Genomic DNA, 26,713 nt, shown 5'->3' on the forward strand with positions numbered 1-26,713 from the left:
GCCTATCTTTACCTCCAGAGTGCTGGGATTAAAGGCATCCACCACCATGTCCAGCTGTAAAAAATAAAATGAAAAAAACAAACAAACTAAAAACCGAACCACAACCTGAGGGTGGTAGTGGTGGTGAACCTACTGCACAAATTCTAAGTGGCCTTTGGAACAGATCTCTAAGCCCTGTCCCCAGGCTGCTCTGAACACACCTTGGCTGGAAATGCCTGGGGGATGAAGTCTTCCTCTGCAGCATCTGAGTCTCTTCCAAAGAGTTGGAAGCATCTTCAGCTTATCTTCTGCATACCAGATTTTAACACTCAAGACAGCACATGCACATACACACCACACATGATACAATTGGTGGATAACGGTTCTGGGCACAGGAACAACGCACTGGGAGCAGGGCAATCGCTTCAGGCGCTTTTATTAGGTTCCACTGCAGGGCTAGGGTCAAAGAAATACTAGTCCACACCCAGCCAATGCACACCTATGAGCCCAAAGCAGAGCCGAAGCGGGAGCACCCATGTCCCAGGAGCAGGCTGGTCAGAGCAAGGCCAGGGCTAGGCCCCATTTCTGAGCCTGAAGAGGACCATGGCAGCCACTGGGTTCACTTGGGTAGGTATACCCACAGGCACCCCTTTCTGGGTTATAGTGCCTGGTGGCAGGAGGGATTAGAGGTGGGACTAGGGCCACCTCCATGTAGGAGGAGGTAGCTGAGAGGCTCAGGCCCGAACCTTCTGGAGGGCTCACCCTAAGCTGGTAGCATTAGCTTGACTCTCTTTGGACAATAAAATAAAGTGCATTACTGAACAAAGAGTAACTGAAAACCATAAGCAGAGAAATCACAACAATTTCTTTAGCTAAAAGACAGAGAAAACAAGAATTATTTGGATGCCAGAACATGAGAAAAGTAATTAACTTTGTAGACAAAGGTGAATGGGGAATAAGTAGTGGCAAAAAGGTCTCCAGAGTCTGTGCTGCCCAGCACCTGCCCAGCATGTACAATGGTGCCAGTACAATCAGCATCGGGAACACAGCTATGCTAGGATATCCAGTCCACCAGATTTCAGGGACCAGAAAAGACAGGGAGACTACCAGGAAGGAGAAAGATAGCCCCCAGCACTTTCTCTGTAGGCTGTTGGTAGGTGGCTGGAGAGACTGTTTGCTCTCTACCTCCTCACCCTCCAGGATGGCCCTGTCAATACTAGACCAAACTCAATGGGTCCAAAGCCCCTGGGCCTTTGACTTCAGATTACATGCCAGGTGAAACCAGTGGTGCTGACCCTAGCCCTGCCCCATGAAGACCTAGCAGACAAGTGTCCTGCCCACAGGGCTAAGGATGCGGAAGGCAGCATGGCCGCACTCTACTAGAGTGACACATGGCCTCCAGCAGCCTGCGGTTAGCATGGTCTTTCCCAGGGTAAAGGACAGCTGACTTAGCTCTCATTAAGGCAAAGAGGCATCAAGATATCCATATCTTAACCTGGGTAAGGGCTGTCACAACACAGCCACAAGGGACCCTCAGAGGCCATTTTTAATTGCCCACACCTGTCCAGGCCTCATGGTGGCCACATGGGCACCTTTTCTAGACTGTCTCAACTGCTACAGCACTGTGCAAGGCCACAGTGTAGGGAGGCCTTGGGGAAAGGAACAGTGCTGGGAGGGGACCAGAATCCCAGGGCTGGCCCATATACTCGAAGGGACTGACTGCCAGGCAAGAGCCACCACTGCTCTGCTAAACCACCCAGGCTACCAGCTGCCACCATCCTGTGGCATGGTAGGAAAGTCTCAGGCACTGAGGTTTGCTTCCGAGGAGAACTGATGGTGGCCCCTGCCCACAGCCACCCTGACCACCCCAGAGGGGGCTGCACTCCAGAGGAAAGAAAGCAGAGTTACATCGCTCTCACTCCCGTCTGTGCAGTTTTATCTGAAAAACAATAAATAAAAGTTTTCTGGGCAGGAGTTACTGATAACTGCTGATTTCAGGCAAGGGCAGGGACACACCACACTGCAGGCCAGGCCGAGGACCACAGCTAGCCACCCATGCTCCCAACAGGAGGGACACGTCCCACAGCAAGGGAACAGAGACAGCAGGAGCATCCATCCAAACACTGGGGAGAAGGTGGGAGGCAGAAAACAAAAAGCATAGAGGAAGGAAAGACAGCGGGGTGACAGCAGCAACCTCTCTGTGCACCCCCAATTTCAGGTGATTGTTTGGAGGTGCTCAGTCCTTCCAATACAGTAGGGAGCTATTAACTAGGTGAGGCATGTGGGGTGCTCTTGGGCAGGGCTGCACTGCCCTTCCAGTTGGGAGGTTCTGTTCAATCCCAGCACAGCAGCTGGGGCTCTTTCTCTTCAAGATCCGCACTGAGAAGCCTCAGTGTATCTGGAATACCAGGGTAGCGGCCCCACTGCTTCAGGGCTGTCGGCTCAGGCCTTATAGGAAACATGTGGCGCTCCAGGCTTCAGAGAGGGCTGGGCTGGCCCAGTCCAGCTCAGTAGAGGGCCAGAGCCCTAGGTCCTGGGGAGGCTGCACATCTCGCAGTGGCCAGTGCCAGGCTGGTTCATGAAGGTGCAGTGCTGACAGGCCCACATGGCAGAGGGGGCAGCACGCGCCGAGCCCCCGACTGCACCGTACTCATGGAGAGCTGGGAGCTGCACACCAACAGTGCCTGCAGGGTAAAGAGCAGGGAGAACACATCACTTCTGCACACAGCAGACATCTCCTCGGGCTTCTACGGCCAGGGCAGAGGTGGCTCCAAAGTCCCAAACTGTCGGCATGACAGCTGTTCTGGCTCCAGTCAGCAAACGCCCCCCCCGCTGTGCAACCTCGTTGCTAGGTATTCATTCCTATGACAACATCACGCCCTGGGGTGGGTCTCTGGGTAGTTTCTTACATAAACTCTTTGTGGACTTGAATCTTACTTTCTCCTGGTAAAGGTCCAGCTGCATCAGAGGCCAAGTATCTGTAGCACCACCCCCACCCCAGACAGGGTTTCTCTGTGTCACAGCCCTGGCTGTCCTAGAACTAGCTTTTGTAGACCAGGCTGGCCTCAAACTCACAGAGATCTACCTGTCTCTGCCTCCTGAGTGCTGGGCTTAAAGGTGTGCACCACCACCAGCTCTGTAGCATTTCCTAAGAAAGTCACAGCCATTCCCAAGTAGAGTTCAAGTCCTACCTGCCCCATGTTCAACAGTGCCTGATGCTGTCAGGTGTGTGTTGTTTTTCATTTTAGCTACTCTGATGAGTGAATGTGCAGGGGCAACCCAGGTTGTTTTCTTTTTTTTTCCTGTTTGGTTTTTTGAGACAGGGTTTCTCTCTGTAGCTTTGGAGCCTGTCCTGGATCTTGCTCTGTAGCCCAGGCTGGCCTCAAACACACAGAGATCCACCTGCCTCTGCCTCCGAGTACTGGGATTAAAGGCGTGCGCCACCACTGCCTGGCTTACCTGTTTAATTTTCAACATAAACAATCTTTTGTTCCTGGGCAAGCACTATACCAACAAGCAACAACACCAGCCAACCCTGAACTCAATGTATAGCCCAGTGCTAAGTGCTGGGATTTACAGGTGAGTGCCACCACTGACCAATTTACCAGGTTTGTGGTTGGTGTCTGTCTGTGCCCTACCCCAAAGTCCTGAATCCTAAAAGAGCTTTTGCTTACTCCAAGATCTTTAAGACATAAAGGTCTCTACGCCCCCCACCCTCCCGTTGTTTTTAGACAGGGTTTCTCTGTGTAGCCCTGGCTGTCTTGGAACTTACTCTGCAGGTCAGGACAGGTGCAGCTCTGGTTAAGAACCCCAGGTGTGTGCTGCAGTTCCAGCGTCTCGGCACTCTCCTGTGAGCCATCCTTCTATTCAGGTGGCCGCACTAATCCATGCTCACGCTTAACCAGTGTGTCAGATTATCTGCCTTCCTGTCAACACCATGTTGTTGGATCACTGAAGCTTTATGCTTGAGGTCAGACAGGTGACTTCTCTAGCTTTTCCCTTGCCTTTCAGGTGGCCTTGGCTTTTCTAGATTTTCTGTCTCTCTAAATAAATGTTAGAACCTGTTAATTTTACTTTACTTAAAAAAAAAAAAGTTGTCACAAAACAAGACACTTGGGAACACCTTGTATGTATTAGGTAAGTTTTATGCTGGAGCTACCATGACACCAGGAGAGTTGATAAGTATAAAGTATGCCAACTGGCGGCGGCGCATGCCTTTAATCCCAGCACTCGGGAGACAGAGCCAGGCGGATCTCTGTGAGTTCAAGGCCAACCTGGTCTACAGAGTGAGATCCAGGACAGGAACCCAAACTAGAGAGAAACCCTGTCTTGAAAAACCAGAAAACTAGAAAAAACTGGCTCTGCTTCCCAAGTGCTAGGATTAAAGGTGTGCACTACCACTACCTGGCCTTGTTTTTTGAGACAGCGTTTTACTGTATAACAACCTTGGCTGCCCTGGAACTCACTCTGTGGCTGGCCTCTGCCTCCCAAGTGCTGGGATCCAAGGTGTGCACACCATGCACAGCCTGGCGTCTTGTTTTATGACACTGTTGTAAACAGTACTTTGTTCTCACCACCGACCTTGTGCACAGGATTGGAGAGTCAGACGTGGACTTTTTAGGATCTGGGCTAATGAACATAGGAGTGTGGACTGTCGCCCGCAGCACTGGGAACTGTCCTGTTACCACACTGAAGTATGGGGACAGCGACACACAAGGTGCTCACAAATACCTTTCCAGACCAAGGACCTGGCTGGTGCGTACAATCACAGCGTAAAACTCTACAAACCCAAGGATTACAGCCTGGATAGTATGTGGCCACATCAGCAACCATGACATATACCCAGCCATGGGGCTGCCTGTGTTTGTCCCTTTGCCCCTTTCAAGGAGGGAGCTGGGTTAGAAGTCCAGGGTTTAAATGACAGAGCTCATGCCCCTGGCAGAGGGGAAGAGAGGACACTTACTGCAAAGCTGCTCAATGGTGGCCCACTGTTCAGATTTTTTCCATGTCTGTGCTAGCTCCTCGTTTCTGGTCCTCACGGCTTCTAGCAGCAGGCTGATACTGTCCTGTAAGAAGTCACAACAAAGGTTCCACTTTGCTCTGACTGAGGGGAAAAGACTCTTAGTATTTTTTTTTCCCTTAACATCAATAACATCTTTCAAAGAAAATTGAAAATAATCTCAGAAGCTGTCACTACAAAATGCAAGATGTGTTAGATCTAACTGGGAATTCAACTTAGTGGCAGAGTACTTGCCTAATGTTTAAAGCACTGGGTTAAATCCCCAGGAGAGAGAGAGAGAGAGAGAGAGAGAGAGAGAGAGAGAGAGAGAGAGAGAGAGAGAGACAGAGACAGAGACAGAGAGAGAGACAGAGAGAGAGAGACAGAGACAGAGAGAAAGGTATTAAATAAATACATTTAAATGCTAAAGTTAACTAAAACTTAATTGCTTCTCACATAGCCCCCACAACAAAGAAGACACATACTTAGGTCCTAGAGACAGTTTAACAGGAGGAGCCCACGTCTGTAAGACCTACCCTCCCTCACAATCGGCCCTCTGCTTTTGTTCTTTGCCATCGTGCCCGCAAACTATCTGTCTATAGCCTTTGGGGGGTCAACATACAGAGAGAAGTCTCTACAATGTTATCAAGGGCTCTCAGTACCTCTCAATGTTTTCTACCAGGTAACTGCAAACACAGTCATGCTGGATAGAAAGGTGGTCCTGATGCAGACAGACCCTTCTGTCACCTTGTATTCAGAGAGAGGTTTTACCCTGAATCCAGAAGGCTGACCACAACCAGGAAAACCAGGGTTCCTCATGGAGAGTATCATACTGGGTGGTGGACATGTTAATGTGTATATACTACGATGTATATAAACCCAGCCAGATAAAAGGATAATTACAAGCTGCTGGATGGAAATACCCTGGGAGTGAGGCCACTATTTTGTCCTCCTAGGGAAAGAGGTTGAGTTAGTGCCATCAAGTTCAGAGAGACTTGTTCTTATCTCTTTGGCATTTCCATGGATCTCAGGCAAAGAAAGGCCACAGAAAAAGAACACTCATGCTGTCGATGCCCAAGGCATACACACAGGATTCCTGGGGGACCTGCTGCCCTGCCCTGTTCAGAGAGCATCTACCATCTGCAAAACATTCAGTCATTTTCCTTTATTGTGTATCTTAAAAATGCCAGCTGTGCAATGGTGTATGCAGGACCTGGAAACTGGCCAAACTTTCTGGGCTCAGGCCATAAAATGTTCTGGCTCACCAGGCAGTGGTGGCGCACGCCTTTAATCCCAGCACTCGGGAGGCAGAGCCAGGTAGATCTCTGTGAGTTCCAGGCAAACCTGGTCTACAGAGTGAGTTACAGGAAAGGCACAAAGCTACACAGAGAAACTCTGTCTCGAGAAAAAAAAAAAAAAAAAAAAAAAAAAAGTTCTGGTTCATAAGGAGAGATGGCATCAGGAAATAGCAAAGGCATTGGCTCTGAGGCTGTGCAACAGGAACTGTCTGGACTGCAGGACGCCTAAGGCTCCAGACCAGAGGACAGACCTTATTTCCCTCTGCTCTCCAGGCGTCTAAACAACTCAATTGTTCTACACCACAGAGGCTAAAGATCAAACATCTCCATCAACAGTGAAGTTCCCTTGTGAAGTGCTGTGGCCTGTACATTCTCACACACTGGGCATGGGGCAGCTAACTCTTGACACTAAGCTTCACCCCAGTACTTGGGATCTGAGGAAAGCAAGCAAGAGGGCAGCAGAGCTTGTACCTGCAGTGGCATGACTTCATTGGTGACCAGAAACAACAGGAGATGGAAGTCAGAGATGGTATCCAAGAACACGGATGAGGTATTCTGGGACAAGTAAGTGGCCAAACTATGAAAGTCCTAAGGAAAGAGTCAATAAAGGGGGAGGATTAATATTTTATCACAAGTCCCTACCACTTAACCAAGAAAGAGTGCTGCCTCTTACTAAACATAGGCACATTAAATAGCAGAAACACATTATCCTGTTTCAGTGACCACCAAGGGAGTCCAGAAGAGGCGCAGAGAGCTACGGGCTAGTGTGACTCTGCTGCCCAGTGGAAGCCCTCAGCACATCTGACCCAGGTATATAAGGAAGCAGGTATTTAAGCGGCCCAGATCCAAGACATTGGTCAGATAAACAGGCCGGGCGGTGGTGGCGCACGCCTTTAATCCCAGCACTCGGGAGGCAGAGGCAGGCGGATCTTTGTGAGTTTGAGGCCAGCCTGGTCTACAGAGTGAGATCCAGGAAAGGCACAAAGCTACACAGAGAAACCCTGTCTCGAAAAACCAAAAAGACATTGGTCAGATAAACAGAAAACACCCCTTTACCTACCCTGTCTTTGAACTATATGTACCAGGCTGGCCTTGAAATCACAGAGATCAGCCTGCCTCTGCCTCCTGAGTGCTGGGATTAAAGACGTGTGCCATCACACTGGTGAGGGTAGCTTTTAAACAACCAGACACAAGCAAGAGGATCACTGTGAACATCTCAAAGGTCTGCCAAGTAAGTGGCAGTGTCCCACAAGCATCTGACATCCCTGGGTAGATAGGTTTCAAGGAACCACACCAAAAGTAGATGTTATTTATGGCTATTCCTCAGGCAACTCGTATTCTGAAAGTATTGGTATAGCCTAAAAACTAAGTACACAGACTGTCTGTACTAGACAGTAATGGCAACTCAGGTCAGGTGGCTCTGTAGTTAAAGCAAAGGACAGAGGAGGAGATATGAGCAACAAAGCCCATCAACACCCCATGCCACCAGAGTCCTGATGGACCTCGCAAACTCAAACAGAGAGCAAGGGCAGGGCAGACCAACAGGGAGGGAGACTGTCTGCACTGCTCTACTGTACGGGACAGCAACAGACAAAGAAAGCTTGGTAGACAACAAACAGTGATGAATAGTATTGGAAACGTTAAAAAGCCAAGTGAGAATGGATTTCTGGCAAGTCTATAGGCCAAGGGCTTCAGGAGATTTAAGCATGGTTATCTATTACCTGGTGAAAAAAGGGAATCCAAGTAACCAACAATACCCAGAACGGGGCCTCATGGGACTTGCCAGATAATGAACCAAGGGAGTGTGAAAATGGCATTTTTGGGGAAAATAAGACAATGAGAAGTCCCTTTAAATTTTGTCTCTAAGACAAAGAGCTTACCTGTGTCTCACCCAACACATCCCGGTTTTCAATAGGAAATGGATTTTGCGAAATAGAAAAAGTGTAAACTGGATCCTTGGGGAAGGTGGTTGTGATCTAAAGAACAAAAAAACATACTATGACCATGTTCCAGAAACAGGACGGGCACTCTGCCTGTACAAGCTGTCTAGACAGACCTTCTGAGACAACAAGCTACGTGTTGAAGGGAACAGGAAACTGTGTCATCCTCAAATAATAAACCCAGACTCTGGGAAACAAACTAAAGAACGTATCTTACAAGTGCCAACACTTGGGCAGCCTGGCTCTGTTCGGGGCTCACACGACACCTAACTGTCGGGGCTTGCGCCACTGCGCTCACTTTGCTATGGATGTCCAATGCCAGTTCATCCTGGTCAAGTCAGGGAACTACAGAAAGGAACGGAGAAGGCAAGAGACAGACTAAAGGCATAAAATACTCAACACCAGGCTTGGTGGCAGGTGTGGAGTCATCACCAGTTACCTCCAAGAGTCTCTAAGAGGCTCTTCGTGAGAACCAGTTTCCGCAGGCAGGACTGAAAGTCCTGGGCGCTGTTTTCCTCCAAGGCGAGGGACCTAAGTCAAGACTGACCAAAGGTGAGCCGATTCTCTGACCCCAGCATGCTTGAGTTCATGGCAGAGGGCATTTTAAATCTAACACATATCAACAGGAGCCTCGGGGTCACTGGTGAGTGTGCAGGATCAACACAAACACAGGTTTTACTCCTCTTGGCAGAGGCCTTCCCACAAGAGCACCTACGTGTGCAAGTCACCACCACTTGTGTCTGACGTACTTCTCTGTGCACACGACGTGAGCATCGTCGGGTCACACCCCTTCCAGATATAGAACAGCTATTCTAACTCCCGTGGTCGCTGTGATCTCTTTTCTACATCAGCAAAGGCAGCGGGCTATTTCTGGACTTGGCTGTGCCAATGTCAGCACTCTGTAAGGACAAGCTGAACCATCAGATGCATCCTAGATGGCTGGTCCTTTACAGACAAGTATTTGCAGCAGTGAGGCCAAGTCTACAGACCCGAGCCGTGGGCTGGCCATATGGCCCAGGTTCCCACCTAAGAGGCAGATGGTGGGAGTGGTTCCCACAGAAGCACCGAGTGCGGCACTGACAACACAGTCCCAGCCATGTCTGAACACCAGACACAAGGACTATAATCATGTTGTAAGCAAAAGCCTGGGGATACTCAAGTCTCTGCTTTTGGGTAGGCACACGCAGGAATGGAAGGGTGGCTGCAGAGTATTTGCTAGAATTTACCAGTAATCCAGAGTTACTTGTGGTACACATCTGTAACCAACCCAGTTGTTCAAGACGCCAAAGCAAGAGATTATGAGTTTGAGGGCTGCTGGACAACTAAGGGAGAGCCTATCTCAAAATAAAGAAAACCTGAACAAAAAGGGACAGGGGTGTAACAGTGTGCTTGCTTAGTACATACAATGCTATGCATTCAAATCTCTAAAGGGTGAGGAGTATTTCACCTTGCAGGAGACCCTGGAGAGCAACACAATCAAAGTCTGTGTTAGCTCCAGGGGAATCACTTTAGGGATCCAGTTTCTCTTCATGTGCTGAAGGCCATCCCTGCTCAAACTGTCCTGGGTTTATGAAATAGCCATCCCAGAACTTGGGAGATGACTCAGTATGCAAAATCTTTGCTGTGATACAGTTATCATACTCTCAAATTTAAGAACAGAAGGTATGTTGGGTGGGGTGGCTTACATCTTTAATCACAGCACTTAGGAGGCAGAAGCAGGCAGATCTCTATAAATTCAAGGACAGCCTGGTCTACAGTGATTACCAGGACAGCTAGAGCTACATAAATGAGACACTGTCTCAAAAAACAAAAACCAAACCAAAACAAGACAAAAGCAAACCCCAAACAAATAACAACAGCAAAAGCCGCATGGTGGTTCATACCTCTAATTCCAGCCCTGAAGAGGTAGAGGCAAGATTACAACTTTGAGACCAGTGAGGGCTATATAGCTTGACCTTGTCTTTAAAAAAAAAAAAGGGGGGGGGGGGATACAGACAGCCCAAGTCCAGATCTGTACTATCTCTGGAACCAGGGAAAGGGCCAAACAGCACCCTTTGGGCACCCACTCTAAGACTCTCCCAGGCCTCATCTTCATAGGGACAGAGAACATGGATACTATAGGGTAAATGGTTCCCCAGCAACCCAGTGATGCTGAAAGGTGTGGCGAAGTGCTGGGGGCGAGGATGGGGGGTGGGGGATGGGGTGGGGAGGTAAAGGGAAGGGCTTAGCTAAGAAGCTTATTCTAAATCATGCTGACTCCTCCATCAATCTGTTTTCATCTTAATTACACCCCAGGTAGTATAAAAACAGATGCCTTTATGGCCTAGGTAATAAATATGTTCTCAGGAGCTGTCAATTGAAATGGAGCATCTATGGGCTAGGCTCAGGGGGACTCACTGCTCCAAATGCAATGATATTTTACTGCCTGAATTATATACCCATCCTAAGTCCAAATGCAGCCTGAATAGATATTCTGGCACAGCAGTAATATAGAAAATCAGCCATCTCCAACCCTCCCCAGAACACCAGCAGGCAATGATACTCCAGCTGCTGTGTCCTGTAGCATTCACTGCCCTGTGGCCAATGGCATGAATATGTCTCTGTGACCATCAGATTTTTCTAGAAAGGAAGAGAAACTCAGAAGCAGCAGCAGAGCTGGCTCCTCTCACCTTCTGGAGGTGTGCCCAGAAACAACACTGGTCCTCACTATTCACAGGCACTAAGTTATGGATGTGTCCCCAGGAAACTCTTAATGGAGTGGCCCCCAGGACTACTACTGCTGGGTTAGGCAGGGCAACATCTGTTACCTCCTGGGCAGCGGGCAGCTACCAGCCCACATATACAGAACCATTCAGATACCCTTGACGCTCAGCCCCATGAACCCTGCCTTCCAGAGGCCACAGGGTGGCACTGTAGGCAGGTGTCCTTTGTTTGCACTTCAGCACGAGGAAAGTTTAATCCCTAGTTTGTTGAAACTGTGCAGTTTCTGGAAAAATGGGGATTGATAATCAAGAAACAATCCTTGAAACAAGAGCACTGACTCAAATCTCCCTGGCTTCCTTCCACAAATGGCCACCACCCAGGAGTCTGGCCTTCAAGGGGGCTATGGTACCAGCCAGTGAGTTTGAGTACAAAAGAGTACTTACATCTATAATCAGATACTCCACAGGCAGGGGACGGGCCAGCTGGGTGATCTCATTGCCAAACTTGTCTATGTCCTGAAACAATCAAATGTCAACATCAGGTGAGTGAAGGTGAACAGTGACAGTATTCTTTTCACACCAGTATTTCAACTTTTAAATTATTATTTTATTTTATTATTATTTTTTATAACAACATCTCAGACTGACCTGGATAGAACTTACTGTGTGGACCAGGTTGGCACTGAACTTGTGGCAATCCTAACTCTGTTTTGCCAGGGCTAGAATTACAGGTGCACCTCTCTATGCCTGGCTCTTTCAAGATACTATGATTTAGCCAGGCATGGTGGCACTCACCTTTAATCCCAGCACTTGGGAAGCAAGGTAAGAAAATCTCTGTGAGTTCAAGGCCAGCCTGGTCTACTTAAGTGAGTTCCTAGACGGGAGACCTATCTCTAAGACAAAAAAAAGAAAGATTATTATTTTGTTGAAGTGCATAAATGAAAGGCAGAAAGGAAAATCTACATATTTTTGCAACTATTTCCCTGTATTGATTGTTTCATTGTTTCTTAGAACTTTGTATTATGGCCATGACCTGAAAAAGTTCCTGGGCACCTCTTAAGAGGGAATATACTACGCACCCATCCCAGCTTAACCTGGCACCACAGATGGTTGAGCAGTGAAAACAACCTGAAGGTTCTTCAGACTGGACTCTGTCCCTCCACAAACACTCAAAAAGTCTCATCTTAAGAATCTTACACCTCTGACTAAGTGGTGGCGGCAGTGGCATATGCCTTTGGGAGGCAGAAGCAGGCAGATCTGAATTCTAGGCCAGCCTGGCCTACAAAGTGTGCTCTGGGACAGTCAGAGCTAGACAGAGAAACCATGTCTTGAAGAACCAAAAATAAATAAAATAAAATAAAATAAATAAAAAACTTGCACTTCTGAAAACTGGACTTTGTAAAAACTTAGTACATATACAAAATAAAGGCATATACAAAAAGGTGTATGTGTACACACACCACCACCACCACCACCACCACCACCACCACCACCACCACCACCACCACCACCAATATGTCAAAGTCTAAACCTGTTTTGCTTTGTCAGATGCACAGAACATAAAGTTTAATTATGGGGAAAAATGGCCAACATATGTTCATTAATCATAAAATGACAATTAGATCTGATTTATGTCAAACATGCTGAGTTCAAACAGAGCTCTAGAAATAAATTCCTAAGAACTGATGCTTTTTATTAAAAGATCCTACAAGAGGAGTCATATTTTCTATCTAAATCATCACTTAACATTATGAGTCATTCATGAGCTGTATATAAACTATGTGTCCATTATTTCTAATTATAGATCCTTACATAAAAGTTTGTTTATTGAAGCCCTCAGACCCACACTGTTTGCCAACCATATGTTCCCAAGGTGTGCCATAAGGCCACTCCCAGCACATCCACACCTTTCAGAGACCCTCAGAGAGCCAGGCCATCCTTTGAGACAATTACTGCAAGCTATTCTCAAGTCAAGGCCATCATCTTAACAGGACATCACTGGCCCACACTAGTCCCGTTTCCTGTCTATCACTTGCAGAGGATCCAACAAAGACTTGCCCTCTGCCCTACTAAGGAAGCTAGCCAAAGTATATCTATCTATGTAGTACCTATGTGAAAAGTGTGGGGTTTAATTTCATCTTCATGTCAAACCAGCAGGGATCATGCTCCCACAATACCTACTATGCTCTTCCTGCTTTCTGTGAGGGTGACATTCCACTGACTGGGGAAAGGTCACTCGTTCTTGCCCACACATGTGATCACAGGGTCAGGACGGCCTCTACGTTCTGCTTCTGCTATGTATGACAGCGGGTCCCAAAGATGTGGGCCTACTGAGGGGATCTCAGGCCTCTGAGAGACAGTGTCTTGATGGAGACAGGGTAGGAGGCAGGAATCAAGCCCAATCAAACTAAATCACCATTTCCAAAAATACATGCTTGCCCCTACAAGAAATAACCTGCAACAACTCACATATAATTAGCCCATCTGGAATTCATCTTCAAATCTAATTAAGCTCTAATATGCAGAAACATTTTTCCAGCACCTGTTCACTTCACTCTTCTCCTCCAGGGAATCTTCTTGTTAAATGCCCCCATCCTTGCTTTGTGTTGTGCTATTCTCGTTCAAGTTTAACTACCCAACTGTGCCTTTCCTTCTCACCACAGAAATAAAGGTATTGTAGCCCCCGTTTCCCCTACGGGAAAGCCAGCTAACTTCTACCTCTCCCATGCCTTCACTCAGTGCCTTTGCCAGCCAATCCCTAGCCCTACACACCATTTTAAAGGCACTTACTTTTTATGGGCTTTAGCAAATGTCAGACAGAATACACTAGGAGGAAGACATCTTAATTCTAAGTTTGACAGCTGCCAAAGTGTCAGCAGTTTTATCTGCACCTGGAGCAAGACAAGGCAGAGTGAGACATCATGGTCCCCAATGCCTTACTGCCTACCGCAGGCCATGTCTGGAAGCACGGGCGCCATAATCTTGACATGAAAAAGAAACACAGATACTGATGTCTTTGTTATCATCCAGCCAACATAGGCTTTGTGGCTTGGTGGGTGACTAATTTGTGTCACCCTGCTTTAGAGAAGTTGCTGCTCCACTAACGACTGGTAGGACAGCCCAGCACTACTGCCTGTGAAGCACTCAGAACACAACTTCTTGTGGGACAAGGAAGCCCCACCCACATAACATCTGCAGGGCGCCTGCCGAGGCCACGGAAGCAACAGCTGGTGCTTCTCAGACATTTGCCAGGTTGGATCCTGCATGCCCTAGTCTGCCTGGCTCCAACTGCAAACGTCACAGGCACCGTCCTTCAATAATTCGCTAACCCAAGATGTAGTGGACAGTAGAACCAAAGGAATGAATACTAAAGAGCAAGTCCACCTATATCCAGAGCCCAGGCTCACACCTCGACCCAGCAGGACTGCAATGCTCAGGGCACACTCAGACCTGAGTTGTGTCCTCCTGGAGTCTGGAGCTCAGGCTCCGTTCTGGCAGCACACTTGTCACTTGTATTGACCCTGAAGAACAAACTACAGCGGATTTCATGACCACAGAGTCTTTTCGTAGATCCAAACAACATCACTGTGTTGAGAGGTGAGGAGACCTGGACAAACAAAACCACATTTCCACCTGTACCAAGATGATGCACAAAGTAAAATTAAACCATATAGCACCATACACACACACACACACACACACACACACACACACACACACACACACACACACAGGAATTCTAGCTGGCACAGTGCAGCAAGCTTGAAATCCCCAGCATTTGGAATGTGAAGGCAAGAGGATCCCAGGTTCAGGGGCAGCTAACCTGGGCTACATAGTAAGATATGTTTTAAAACCAACCAACCAACCACCACCACCACCACCACCACCACTACCACCACCACCACCACCACCACCCCAAATAATTTTATTTATTTCTAACAGATGATGACAAATTTTTAATTTTTTTTTTAAAGATAGGGTCTCACAAGGGGTGGTGGTGGTGCATGCCTTTAATCCCAGCACTTGGGAGACAGGCATGTAGACTTGGCTAGCCTTCACTCACAGAGATCTCTGCCTGCTTCTGTCCCCCCCAGCACTAGCATTAAAGGTGTATGCTAACAAGCTTGGCTTTTATTTTTTGAAACAGGCCTCAAGAAGCCCTAGATGGCTTCAAACATTATGTAGCTGTGGATGACCTTGAACTCCTGATCTTCCTACCTGTATCTCCCAAGTTCTCGAGTTACAGGAATGTGCTACCACACTAGACCAAAAGCAGAAATGATAATGAAAAAAAACAAACAATTCAGCGACTTTACACAACATACAGAGAATAAAACTCTGACAAAATATATTAAGAATGTAACACATGGGGCTGGTCAGACAGCTCAGTGGTTAGGAGCACTGGCTGCTCCTCTAGGACTCAGGTTTGATTCCCAGCACCCACATGGTGCCTCATGACCATCAGTAACTCCAGTTCCACAGAATCTGACGCCCTCTTCTGGCCTCCAAAGGCACTGCACACATGTGGTATATAGACATACAGTCAGACAAAACACCCATATGCATAAAATAAACTTTTAACAGACTGAGGCCAGTGGCGATGACTCAATTGTTAAGGTTCATTGCTGCCAAGCCTGACAACCCGAGTTCAAATCCAAAGGACCTACATGGTGGAAGAAACTACTCCCTACAAGTTGTCCTCTGACCTCTACATACATACACAGATAGTATGTATAATTTCTTTTTAAACTAACACATACAGCGGTGGGAGTCCCTGAAACAGAGATGGAAACTGAGCACAAGTTCTCAAAAATAGTCAGTGAAGGCAGGTGTGGTCTGCAGCCCAGCCAGCGCACATTCATCCCAAGTATTAAGTCATGTATGCAGAAAGAACTAGTTATAAGAAACCTAGTGAGCACTGTTCATGCGGGTGCCATAGCAACTTCCATTCTACTGAGTATACAGCCTCAGCCTCAGAACAGGGCTCACGGATGTTAGAGACATCCTTCCTTCTACCCCCCTGGAAAGAAGAATGTCTGGGGCTGGAGAGATGGCTCAGAGGTTAAGAGCACTGCTTGTTCTTCCAGAGGTCCTGAGTTCAGTTCCCAGCAACCACATGGTGGCTCACAACCATCTGTAATGAGATCTGGTGCCCTCTTCTGACTTGCAAGGATATGTGCAGACAGAACACTGTATACATAATAAATAAATAAATAAATCTTTAAAAAAAAAAAAAAAAAGAATGTCTGCTTAGTCCCTGCCCAGGCCACTTGTCAGCACAGCTCTTGGCGTCATTCCTTCTGGTGGGAGCACTGGCTCTGGTCCCTCCACAGCTGGCACTTACAGGCCAGTGTCCTCGGTTTGCCCAACGTTCCCTGTTGTCCTTTTATTGAACTGTTGCTACCTTTAAAGCCACGGCTATCCGAATCAGCAACTGCAACTCCACCAGCAGCGGTTAGCCCGAGAGCACCCTGGCCTGAGGGAACTGTCCCCTCTGACTCTGACTAGAAGGGAACAAAGGGAACGTAACCAAACCCCTGTCCCTCTAAAGAACTCCAGATTCAAAGGTTAAGGTGGAATTCTGCTCTTCAGAGAGACTGAAGAGCCTGTGGCTCACCTCCTCTCCCTGCTCCTATCTCCCAAAAGCCCTTGTGAGTCTCTTCACCCCTCCTTAAAAACCCTTCTCCACCTGGCTCCTCCCTGCCACTTCCTGTCAGCTATTGCTGACGCAGCCTCCTAACTGCAGGTGAATTTTATTTAAGCAAACACATCTTTGCATCATTAAACAAATATCCACAGCATAAACAAAAGTAATACATTTTCAAGTAATACTCTGCAACAATTCCCCTCTTGCCTGAGTTTTTCAGCCTCACTGGCAATTGCCTGAGGCTACCATGCCAGCCCGGCCCAGCTTCAGACACCAGTGTCAGCTGGGCATGGTAGTAGACACCTGTAATTCGGGAGGCTGAGGCAAGAGACTCCTGAGCCTCATGCTATACAGAAATATCCTATTTTCAAAAATGCAAATGTTGGTGCCTGATCTCACCATCCTCATACACAGGCCCAATACACTGCACCACAATACCCCTGCTCACCAAGAGGCTGGCTTGCTCCTGTTCCTCATTGTGTCTCTGCAATGCCTCTAAATCTGCAGCATCTACTGAGCCCACCAACTCCACAGTGGACTAAAGAATGGATCTTCTACAACAGAGACCTCTTCCTCATTCCCACTGTCTAAAGCCTATCCAGTGCAGCTTGTAACCAGGCATGGGCCTTGTCCCACCCCTCTGCTCTGCTGCCCCTCCTAATTAAGGCCCCTAGAATCTGATACTTGACTGCCAAGCCTTTTCTAAATGACATCTAATAGGAATATTCTAAAACCACCTTCCACATCACTTTCTGTGGCCTGACACATCCACCATCCACTATATTGACAAGATTGACCCTCTGGATACCTCAAGAAGTGGACCTGCTTGGCCTCAGCTCACCTCATGCTCTTTCTAGTCTTAGCTCTGGGGTGCCTACCTGCCTGTCCTACCCTGGGCAGGAACACCATCCAACTAACTCTTCAAGGAAAAGAGCCGGGTATGACTTGCTGATGGTCATAGGCCCAAGAGAAAGTGCTCAGAGAACAATCTCTAGATGAGTAAGAAGGGCAGCCTGGCTGTCAATCTACTGTGGTTATGGTTGTGGATGTGAGAGCATAAGGCAAGGGCTTACCATGCTGAACCCACGCAGCATCCTGATGTCATCTTATGTGAAGTCCCCTTTAAGAAAAAACTCCTCTCCCTTCATTCTCTCTTCTCTTTCCTCCCTTTCCCTGGTTCCCTCCCTTTTCTCTCTCCCTCTTATAATAAACTTCCACGTGGATGCTGTGCCTAGGATGTGAGTAACGTTCCACTGTGCCACGCTGCCTGCCACCGCATCTGCAATGGCGTGTCTCCCTCACCCACCAGAACACCTTGGCCCAATCTGCCAAGGCCTCCGGGGCACCATACATGTGATGGGAGCTGTCTGATGATTTCCTGTAAGTTTATAATTCCTGATTTTCATAAGTAGATATGTGGTTTTACATTAAATGAAAATGTTCCACGTGTTAACTTTGCAGAGTCTGGTGCTGTCTGATGAACACAAACCTTAAAGGGTGTGACCAGGCTGACCCTGTGGCCTGCTCCTCTATCAGCCTTCATAGACCCTGTGTAGATTCTAGGTCCACACATCTCCACCTCTGGCCTCACTTTACCTTTCTGTGGACCAACCTCACCCATCCCCACCCGTCCTCCACTCCCGGTGCTGACTTGTGGCTGCGTTCACCATTCACTAAGTCGTGCTACTCAGTACCGTCCCTTGTGAAGTCTACTCACTGCGCTCACACCAGTCTTGGCAGTTTACATACAAAAGCCCTCCAGTGAGAACACGTGGCCCCACTCTCTGCTGCTTTTACTTTGAAGAACAGCTCCTTGAAAGAGCACAGAACTCGGGCAGCCTCCTATCACTAAACTCTATGCAGATCAAGCTAGATTCTTCAATCCTCCTTCAAGCTTCCTAGACACCTCAGCTCTCCCTGGCATTAGATTTTGGTCTCCTTTCCCTCTCTCCCTTCTGCATCCCTGATAGAGACCCACTTTTGGTCCTTCACTCTCTCCTCCCATGCTGTCTAGGCCAGTGGCCTTGAGCAACTCAACACTGTGCCTCCCATGCCTCGTTTTTTTTTTTTTTTTTTTTTTTTTTTTTTTTTTTTTTTTTGGTTTTTCAAGACAGGGTTTCTCTGTGTAGCTTTGCACCTTTCCTGGATCTCGCTCTGTAGACCAGGCTGGCCTCGAACTCAGAGAGATCCACCTGGCTCTGCCTCCCGAGTGCTGGGATTAAAGGCGTGCGCCACCACCGCCCGGCCCATGCCTCGTTTTACACCTTCCTCATTCTCTTAAGCAATAGCCGCCACAGTGGCTCCTCAGGATGACACAGTCATAAGTCGAATATCTTCCACAGTGCCCTTTGGGACCTGGCCTGAAAGTCTCAGGGGTTCCTGCCTTGTTTCTTCTCTCACTGTATATACTAAGCCCCAGGAAGTCCTGGCTTAAACAAGGCCCTTACAGATTCAGATTGCTTCTTTACACCACTAAGGCTGCTACTTGACCTGGCTCCTAATCGTTCCTTTGCCATTTCAGGCCTTGCCTCCTTGGCCAACTCCCAGCTGTAGGGAGCTTAGTGTAGTTCTACACACTAAGCTTGTGCAGTGAGATCTCGAGTCAACGCTCTTACAGTGGTCCATACCATTGAATGCACCCTTCCTGACTCTGCTCCAGCAATACAAGCCATGCTGCTTATTGTGCTCCATATTAGAAACAGGCGCCGGGCAGTGATGGCGCACGCCGTTAATACCAGCACTCGGGAGGGAGAGCCAGGTGGATCTCTGTGAGTTCTGAGACCAGCCTGGTCTACAGAGCGAGGTCCAGGGTAGGCACCAAAACTACACACACACACACACACACAAAAACCCGTCATGAAAAACAAAAACAAACAAACAAACAAGAAACAGGCTGCTGCCTTGCCTGGAATAATCCTTCCCAGATCCATGGGCCAAGCCATCACTACCTATTAAAACTCCACCCAGTTAAAAGCCCTCTTTCTCTACTACAACAGTCTCTGAGACTCTGCAAACAATGTCTGGTGTTTCCAGGTGTTCTCTAGACACAAGTGATTTGAAGACTATATATAATAGTTGCAAGATGTGGCCAGTTTGTAACAACAACCAGAAATAACTGAAGTATCAACACCTAATTAATATTCAGATTTGGTCACCAATTAATAAAGGTACTCATTTATTCTAATGACAATTCTTTTCTTTCTGTTAAATTAAAAAGCATCTAAAGCCGGGCGGTGGTGAGTTCCAGGAAAGGTACAAAGCTACACAGAGAAACTGAGGGGGTGGGGGGAGGGCGGCAGCTAAAAGCAAAAGTTATCACTGGGGTTAAAAAATGGCCCAGTACTCGACAGCACTTGCTGCTCCTGCAGAGGATGCAAGTTCAGTTCCAAACACCCACATGGTGTTCACAACTGCCTGTAACTTGCTACATGGGATGCAATGCCCTCTTTTGGACCCCTTGAGCACTGTATACATGAGGTGTACATACATACATGCAGGCAAACACACACAAAAAATTAAAATAAATCTTTTTTAAAAGTTGTTATCATTAAATGTCTTCTTCTTATTTTTCTGCAGAAACCAAGTGTCCACAATGAATATGCTCAGCCAGTTGCCAATGGTCCTCATGTGGAATACAGGCTGAGAGAAACAAACCAACTCCTAACCCTCACACCTTACAGTCCTGGGAATAAGCAGCAACAGCCTGATTCCTTGGGGGATAACTTTCTATCCACACACAGCCAATATGCCTGCCTTGTTTTCCTTACAGCACACAGTGATCACTGCACATCTAGGTCTCCCAGCTAATCTGCCAGCATTAGGAATCTCAGCCCACTGCCCTTTCCTGCTTCCCAGCTGCATGCACAGAATACGGAGCACAGCACACCTTCCACTGCATACTCATGCAGTCCTGAGTTATGAGTCTGTTCCACCCTATCTATGAATACAAGAAAAGTACACAGACATATATAAACACCTACATGTTTACAAAACACAAAAGATACTGGGATGACACTCCATATATCTGTTTTTAATTATAGATGAGGGGTTCTATCTGGTATCTCTAACTAACTGGCTAACAACTGACTGAAGGGGTCACACAGCAATCTACCATGGTATGTGTGATTATTTATGTTCCTTTGTTAAAGGACTATGCAATCATTTTAGTTTTATGACCACAGGTGACACTGTGATGAACAACAGACTCAGGTGAATACTGGTGCAGGTTTCATTTACACAGGGTATTTTAAAATCAACCACAAAGTCCACAGGAGGACTAAAAGGATTGCTTCCCTGTCTGCTGTTACAGTTCTCTTTGCTCCAACTGATACTTCCCTAAAACACATGATGAATGGGCATCTCAACCCCAAGGAGCTATAAACAACTCAGAAGCATTCTTGCATGTTCTCACTAACACAGGCCAGATAAACAAAGGAAAGGAACAGGATTAAGGAAATACCAATACTGTCTCAAGTACAATTATACAAGGGAGACACACACACACACACACACACACACACACACACACACACACACACACACACAAAGGGTTTCCTATCTGGTAAAAGACACTTAAAACCAAACACCAGACACTAAACTCATAGTTAATGATGAAATCCTGAAAGTGTGTTCTTTAAGATTAGAAAAGGCAAAGGCTGGGCGTGGTTGCACACACCTTTGTTCCCAGCACTCGGGAGGCAGAGGCAGGCAGATCTAGTGTGAGTTTAGGCCAGCCTGGGCTACAGAGTGAGTTACAAAGAAAGCAAACAAAAGCAAGGCAAAGGCTGGGGATGCTGGCTCCTGCTCATCAAGCCAGCACACGGAGGCTGAGACAGCAGGACTATCAATCAGGGGCCAGCAACACAGTGAGGTCCTACTCCCACCCCACCCTCCACAAAAGAGAAAAAGGAACAAGGAAGACAGAGGTGAACACAGTCATTTGACATTGTTTGGGAAATATCAGCCACCACACAAAACCAAACAAGAAATAAAACCTCATCAGCGGACTGTCTACACAGGACACCCAAAGAGCTGCCGCACAACAGGTAGCAGCAGTGCTGATAAAATGTTACTTTTCCCTTTTTCGAGACAGGGTTTCTTAGTGTGGCTTTGGCTGTCCAAGAACTCGCCTGCCTCTGCCTCCCAAGTGCTGGGATTAAAGGCGTGAGCCACCTCTGCCTAGCTAATTAAATCTTTTTTTGTTTGTTTCAAGAGACAGGGTTTCTCAGTGTAGTTTTGGTACCTGTCCTGGATCTCGCTCTGTAGTCCAGGCTGGCCTCGAACTCACAGAGATTCGTCTGCCTCTGCCTCCCGAGTGCTGGGATTAAAGACGTGCAGTGAGAGAAGAAAAAAAAAAAAAAAAAGGCTAGAAAGATGGCTCAGTATTTAAGCATACTGGCTGATTTTCTTGAGGACCCAGGTTCAATCTTCAGCACCTCCATGGCAGCTAACAATCATATTATTTAAGTTCCAAGGGACCCAACGCCCTCTTATTACCTCTGTAGGTATCAGGCATACATGTGGTGCACAGTCATACTTGCTGGCAAAACACCCATACACACAAAATATAAACAGTGCTAAGTGTGGTAGTGTACACCTTTGATTCCAGCACTCAGGAGAGGCAACCATATCTAGTTAAGTTTGAGGCCAACCTGGTCCTACTTAAGACAGGCTATAGAGTGAGAACCTGTCTTCTCCCTCCTCACAAAAAACTCAAAATAATAAAATACCTACATAGAGCTCTCAAACAAACGAAGCAGGGAACATGACAACAAATGCCCATCTCTGTGAGGAGGAAAGGCTGTGAGGGGTCCAAGAGAGCACACAGGCAACATTATGACTGGACACAAGGAACCAAAAGTAACCAGGAGTAAAACCAACCCCAAGAGAAAGGGCCACAGGGCCACAGATAAGGACGTCAGAGCAGAAACAACCTTACCCTGTCAAGCTATGATGTGCATTATATCGGTAATGTGAATAACTGTCATGTGAAATCTGAGCTCACTCAAATGCAAGTGGGGCTGACCCCACCCCATTTCAGACCCAATTTGAGTTGTTTCAAATTATTGTCTAAGGCTCTTTTGTCTGGGGATGTGCTGCTCCCCTCAACTCTGTGACAGGGAGAAGAAAACAAAACAACACAAGAGTAAAAACACTTAAGGGCCAGACGCCAACTACTTCCAGGAGCTTACTGATGTTCTTCCCATGCTATCCAAGTTCCTAGAGTGGGGAAGAAAAACTGCAAGTCCAGCCATCAACTTCCCCAGCTGGTTTCTATGGGTGCTGTAAAAACCTGAGTTGATGTCATCTCTGTTGCTATTTGTTCTTTTACTTGAAGCCTCACTCAAGGAAGACACTGCTCTGCAAAGATACAGGACTTTTGATTGGGATCTCCGCCTGACTGCATTAGGAGGGATCCTTAGTCAGTTTCTGCTGGATGTTGTTTGTAAGCCTCTGATGTGAGGATGTTTCCTTCCTACTGTTATTTGTTCTTTTACTTGGAAGTTTCACAGCAAAAAAAAAAAAAAAAAAACTGAGTAGATGTAGCTGACAGAATTCCAACAATGGTCCAAATGGCTCTCATCTTTACGAAGCAAAAGTAGGCTACAATGGACAGATCTGGTATAACATACCCAAACCAAACACGTCTGACTCCTTTTCTGGCTACGCCACACAATGCCATCAGAGCCTGAGTAAGTAACAATAAGCTCCAGAAATGTGATAAATGCTTTGGGCTCCAAATCGCAATAGCTGACACACAGGTAACACTCCAAAGTATAGCAAGATCACAAGAGTCCAGGACAGATTCACATCATCCTATGTATGTTTAATATTTTTTTGTTCTCCTGTTATTTTACCTTATAAAACACATCAGGAACATACTGCTCACTGCTGGACTCCTTGGCATAGCCGAGCTCAGGGGCATCCTTACAAGGTAGAAGACATTCATCTCGGACCAGTGCCATGCACTGATTGGATACCTGGTACCCTTCAAAGTGAACCTGGTTGTCTGGACCACCTGTAAGAGAAAAACCTTCTAAGAGAATCTACCAAAAAGGATAATCAGAAGCATTTCATGGCACCTATCTTCCAACTTGTAGGAAGCAAACAGTCAAGACTCTGTTAGGTAATCTGGAGGATGGCTGGAGCACGAGGCTTTGACACTGCTCACTCCTCCACAGCCAATGAATGGTCACACATGACAGGTGGTCAGAGTCCACTGTTCCACCCCCATCTCCAGAGCTCTGGGGTTGCTTAGTGCCCTTAAAGCACATAGACTACCAGTTTGGAACAGGAAAGGATAAAGACAGATATCATCCCACATCCCACCAGCTTTAGCACCTGAGTGAAGAGGGTTAGAAACAAGAATAGACTCATTTCCAGGCAAGGGGGTTGGGAAGGCAGGTATAGAGGTAGGTAACATAACAAACTATATGGGGCTGATTGCTGAGTTCTTGTCTTGTATACATGAAGCCCTAGGTTCAATCTCTAGCATAAACCAGGCATAGTGGTGAATGCCTGTAATCCTAACACTTGGGAGGTAGAGGTAGGAGGATCAGAAGTTCAAGGTCATCTTCTGGTACATAGCAAGTTCAAGGCCAGCTTAGGCTTCATGACAATGTCTCAAAACAAACAAAACCACACCAAAAAGCTCAGCCATGAGTATCTGAAGACTGGCCTGGGTTTCAGACCTACAACTCACAGAGGAAAAAGAGAACTGACTTCCACTCCTATATGCACGCACACACACACACCCAATACCACCCCACACCCTCTCTAAATAAATAAAGAAAACTGATCCTAGCACACAGATCAGCATTCCCCAGATTACAGAAACCTATGTGGTCTGGTCGTATCAAGTCAGTGGCCCGGGCATCTCATACTGTGATACCTGGACACTGCCCAAACCTATAGTAATGAGTACCCCACCAGTCTCTTCACAGCCCTCCATGCTAATGCTACATATACTGCCCTGTAGTACATTCCTCTTTCCCAAGCACATCCATAAGGATTTAACATTAAGGGCGGCTGGAGAGACAGTGAGTAAAGGCACCTATCGCCGGCTTGAGTTTCATCTCTAGACCCCACATGACAAAAGAAAAGAAATGACTCCTGCAAGTGGTCCTCCGACCCCTGCATGCACTCCACAGCACACAGGCTATGGCCCGTGTCTGCCGACAAACACAAAAGGTACACACACAAAACAAATACAAAAGTACATATATGTGATACTGTAATTTATAATAAAACATGAATTTGGTTTTAAGAAAACATTAAATTAAGGATAAAGATAGTATAAATGGATATTTCAGAGAGAGCCATCCAGACAGTTACACTGGAGCCCTGAAATTAGGAGGGTGAGGATAGGGTAATGTCGCATGGGTAGGTGTCATCCAAGAATCAGGCTACACACAAGGACAACTCCAGTGTCTACTATTTTTTTAAATGATTTATTTTTATTTTATGTACACTGGTGTTTTGCTTATATGTATGTCTATGTGAAGGCATAGGGTCCCCAGAACTGAAATAACAGACAGCTGTGAGCTGCCAGGTGGGTGCTGGGAATTGAACAGTGGTCCTCAGAAAGAGCAGCCAGTGCTCTTAACCACTGAGCCATCTCTCCATCGTTCTTTTCTAGCATTGGAGATTTAAAAAATCCTATCTCTACTTCAGTTTGAAAACAGTTACAAATCAAGAAAGAGACTCAGTCTGTCTGGTTTTCAAACACATCTGACTGAGAAACACGATCAGAGAATGTGGAACCAAAGGCAAGGTGGCCCCTGAGCAGTTCACCACTACACACCCAGGGAAGTGCCAAGTGCTGCGCACCAGTTTCCAATGTCCTGTTCAGAGAGGGCCTCGCGCTTTCCCCTCAGTCCTACCGCAGACCTCCATTACATGTCCTCAGCATGGCCAGGCTCAGCTGTCCAGTGCGTCTGACAGCAGACACAAAGCCCATACTTGAGCTCACTGGCTCAGAATGCAGAGACCAAAGTTGGAGGAATTCAAGAAAGTCATCATATGTACAACTATTTACTCAGGATACTTCAAACTGGGACTGGTTTTCAGATCAATCTTTAAGTGTGACAGGTCACTAGGAAGAGAAAAACTTAGTGTGAAGAGGATGGTAAGTAGTATCTATAAATACAAGATTATTTAAAAAAAAAAAAAAAAAAAAAAAAAAGAGCATCAGAAACCAGGCATGGTGATGCATGTTTCTAATTCCAGCACTTGTAAGGTGGAGGCAAGAAGATCAGGAGTTTAAGGCTAGCCTGGACCACATGAGATCCTCCCCTCCCCCAAAAGAGCTCAGGATATAGCTCAGTAGATCCAGCGAGCTTGAGGCCCTGAATTCAATTTCCAACATCACAAAAAAAGGGGGAGGGCAGGAGGAGTAATTTGTCCACACAGGTAGTCTCTGCAAGTAACTTGAGCTACACACATATTCCTTTTCCAAGTGGAGAAGAAATACATGCACATACACATGGTTTACTTCTCTTTTAGGAAACCTCAAAAAGGCTGGTCAGGTGAACTCATTCCCTATACAAAGCACCTGCTAGGATGTCCACACACAAAATGAAGCACATGCTGGAGAGTGACAGTGACAAAAAGGACTGAGCTGTCTTGAATCTGAGTCTCCAGAAAGTCATGTTTACAGCCCAGGAGCTGGACATGTACCTCACACATAGTGTGGCATTCATTTGAGCAAACCACCATACATATCCAAGCCAGAAATGATACGAAAATCACAGGGGGTCAGAAAAACCTGTAGGCAAAGACAAGAAGCCCTGGTATCCAGAAGGTACCCAAGCTAAGCCTGCAGAAGGGCCAGCCCAGCACAAGAGGTACTGACTCCTAGGGTGTATCTGTAAACATGCAGGCTCACAACTTCCTCCAACAAGGGAGATGGAACTGCAGCAAGTACTTCTGCAGGGTCCCCGCTTGCCCTTGCCCAAAGGACCCTAAGGAGAAAGAGTACACTTTCCTCTGAGTTAGAAAACCAGTGTCCCCGCTGTGGTGACCAAGACCTTGGTTAGGATCTGCAGCACTGTACACAGCCATTCCTCAGCCAGTGCCCCATCTGGAAGATGATGAGAACAAGCACCAAAAGTGAGGAGTCAACACTCAAGAAAGTAAGCTGACTACAG

General features: G+C 46.9%; 1 protein-coding gene across 1 annotated transcript in view; it reads right to left on the reverse strand.

The window, feature by feature from the left end:
- Nucleotides 1–389: 389 nt before the first annotated feature.
- The window catches only part of Nploc4 (NPL4 homolog, ubiquitin recognition factor), a 59,353-nt gene continuing 33,029 nt past the window's right edge, over nt 390–26,713 (reverse strand). The window contains exons 12-17 of the mRNA XM_028895379.2: nt 23,423–23,583; nt 11,363–11,434; nt 8,157–8,252; nt 6,748–6,864; nt 4,943–5,045; nt 390–2,663 (exon numbers count right to left, since the gene is read on the reverse strand). Of these exons, the coding sequence (XP_028751212.1) occupies nt 2,506–2,663; nt 4,943–5,045; nt 6,748–6,864; nt 8,157–8,252; nt 11,363–11,434; nt 23,423–23,583 (707 nt within the window). The 3' untranslated portion in view covers nt 390–2,505. The remainder of the gene's footprint in view (nt 2,664–4,942; nt 5,046–6,747; nt 6,865–8,156; nt 8,253–11,362; nt 11,435–23,422; nt 23,584–26,713) is intronic.

The sequence above is a fragment of the Peromyscus leucopus genome, chromosome 8b (assembly GCF_004664715.2).
Source record: "Peromyscus leucopus breed LL Stock chromosome 8b, UCI_PerLeu_2.1, whole genome shotgun sequence".
Lineage (NCBI taxonomy): Eukaryota > Metazoa > Chordata > Mammalia > Rodentia > Cricetidae > Peromyscus > Peromyscus leucopus.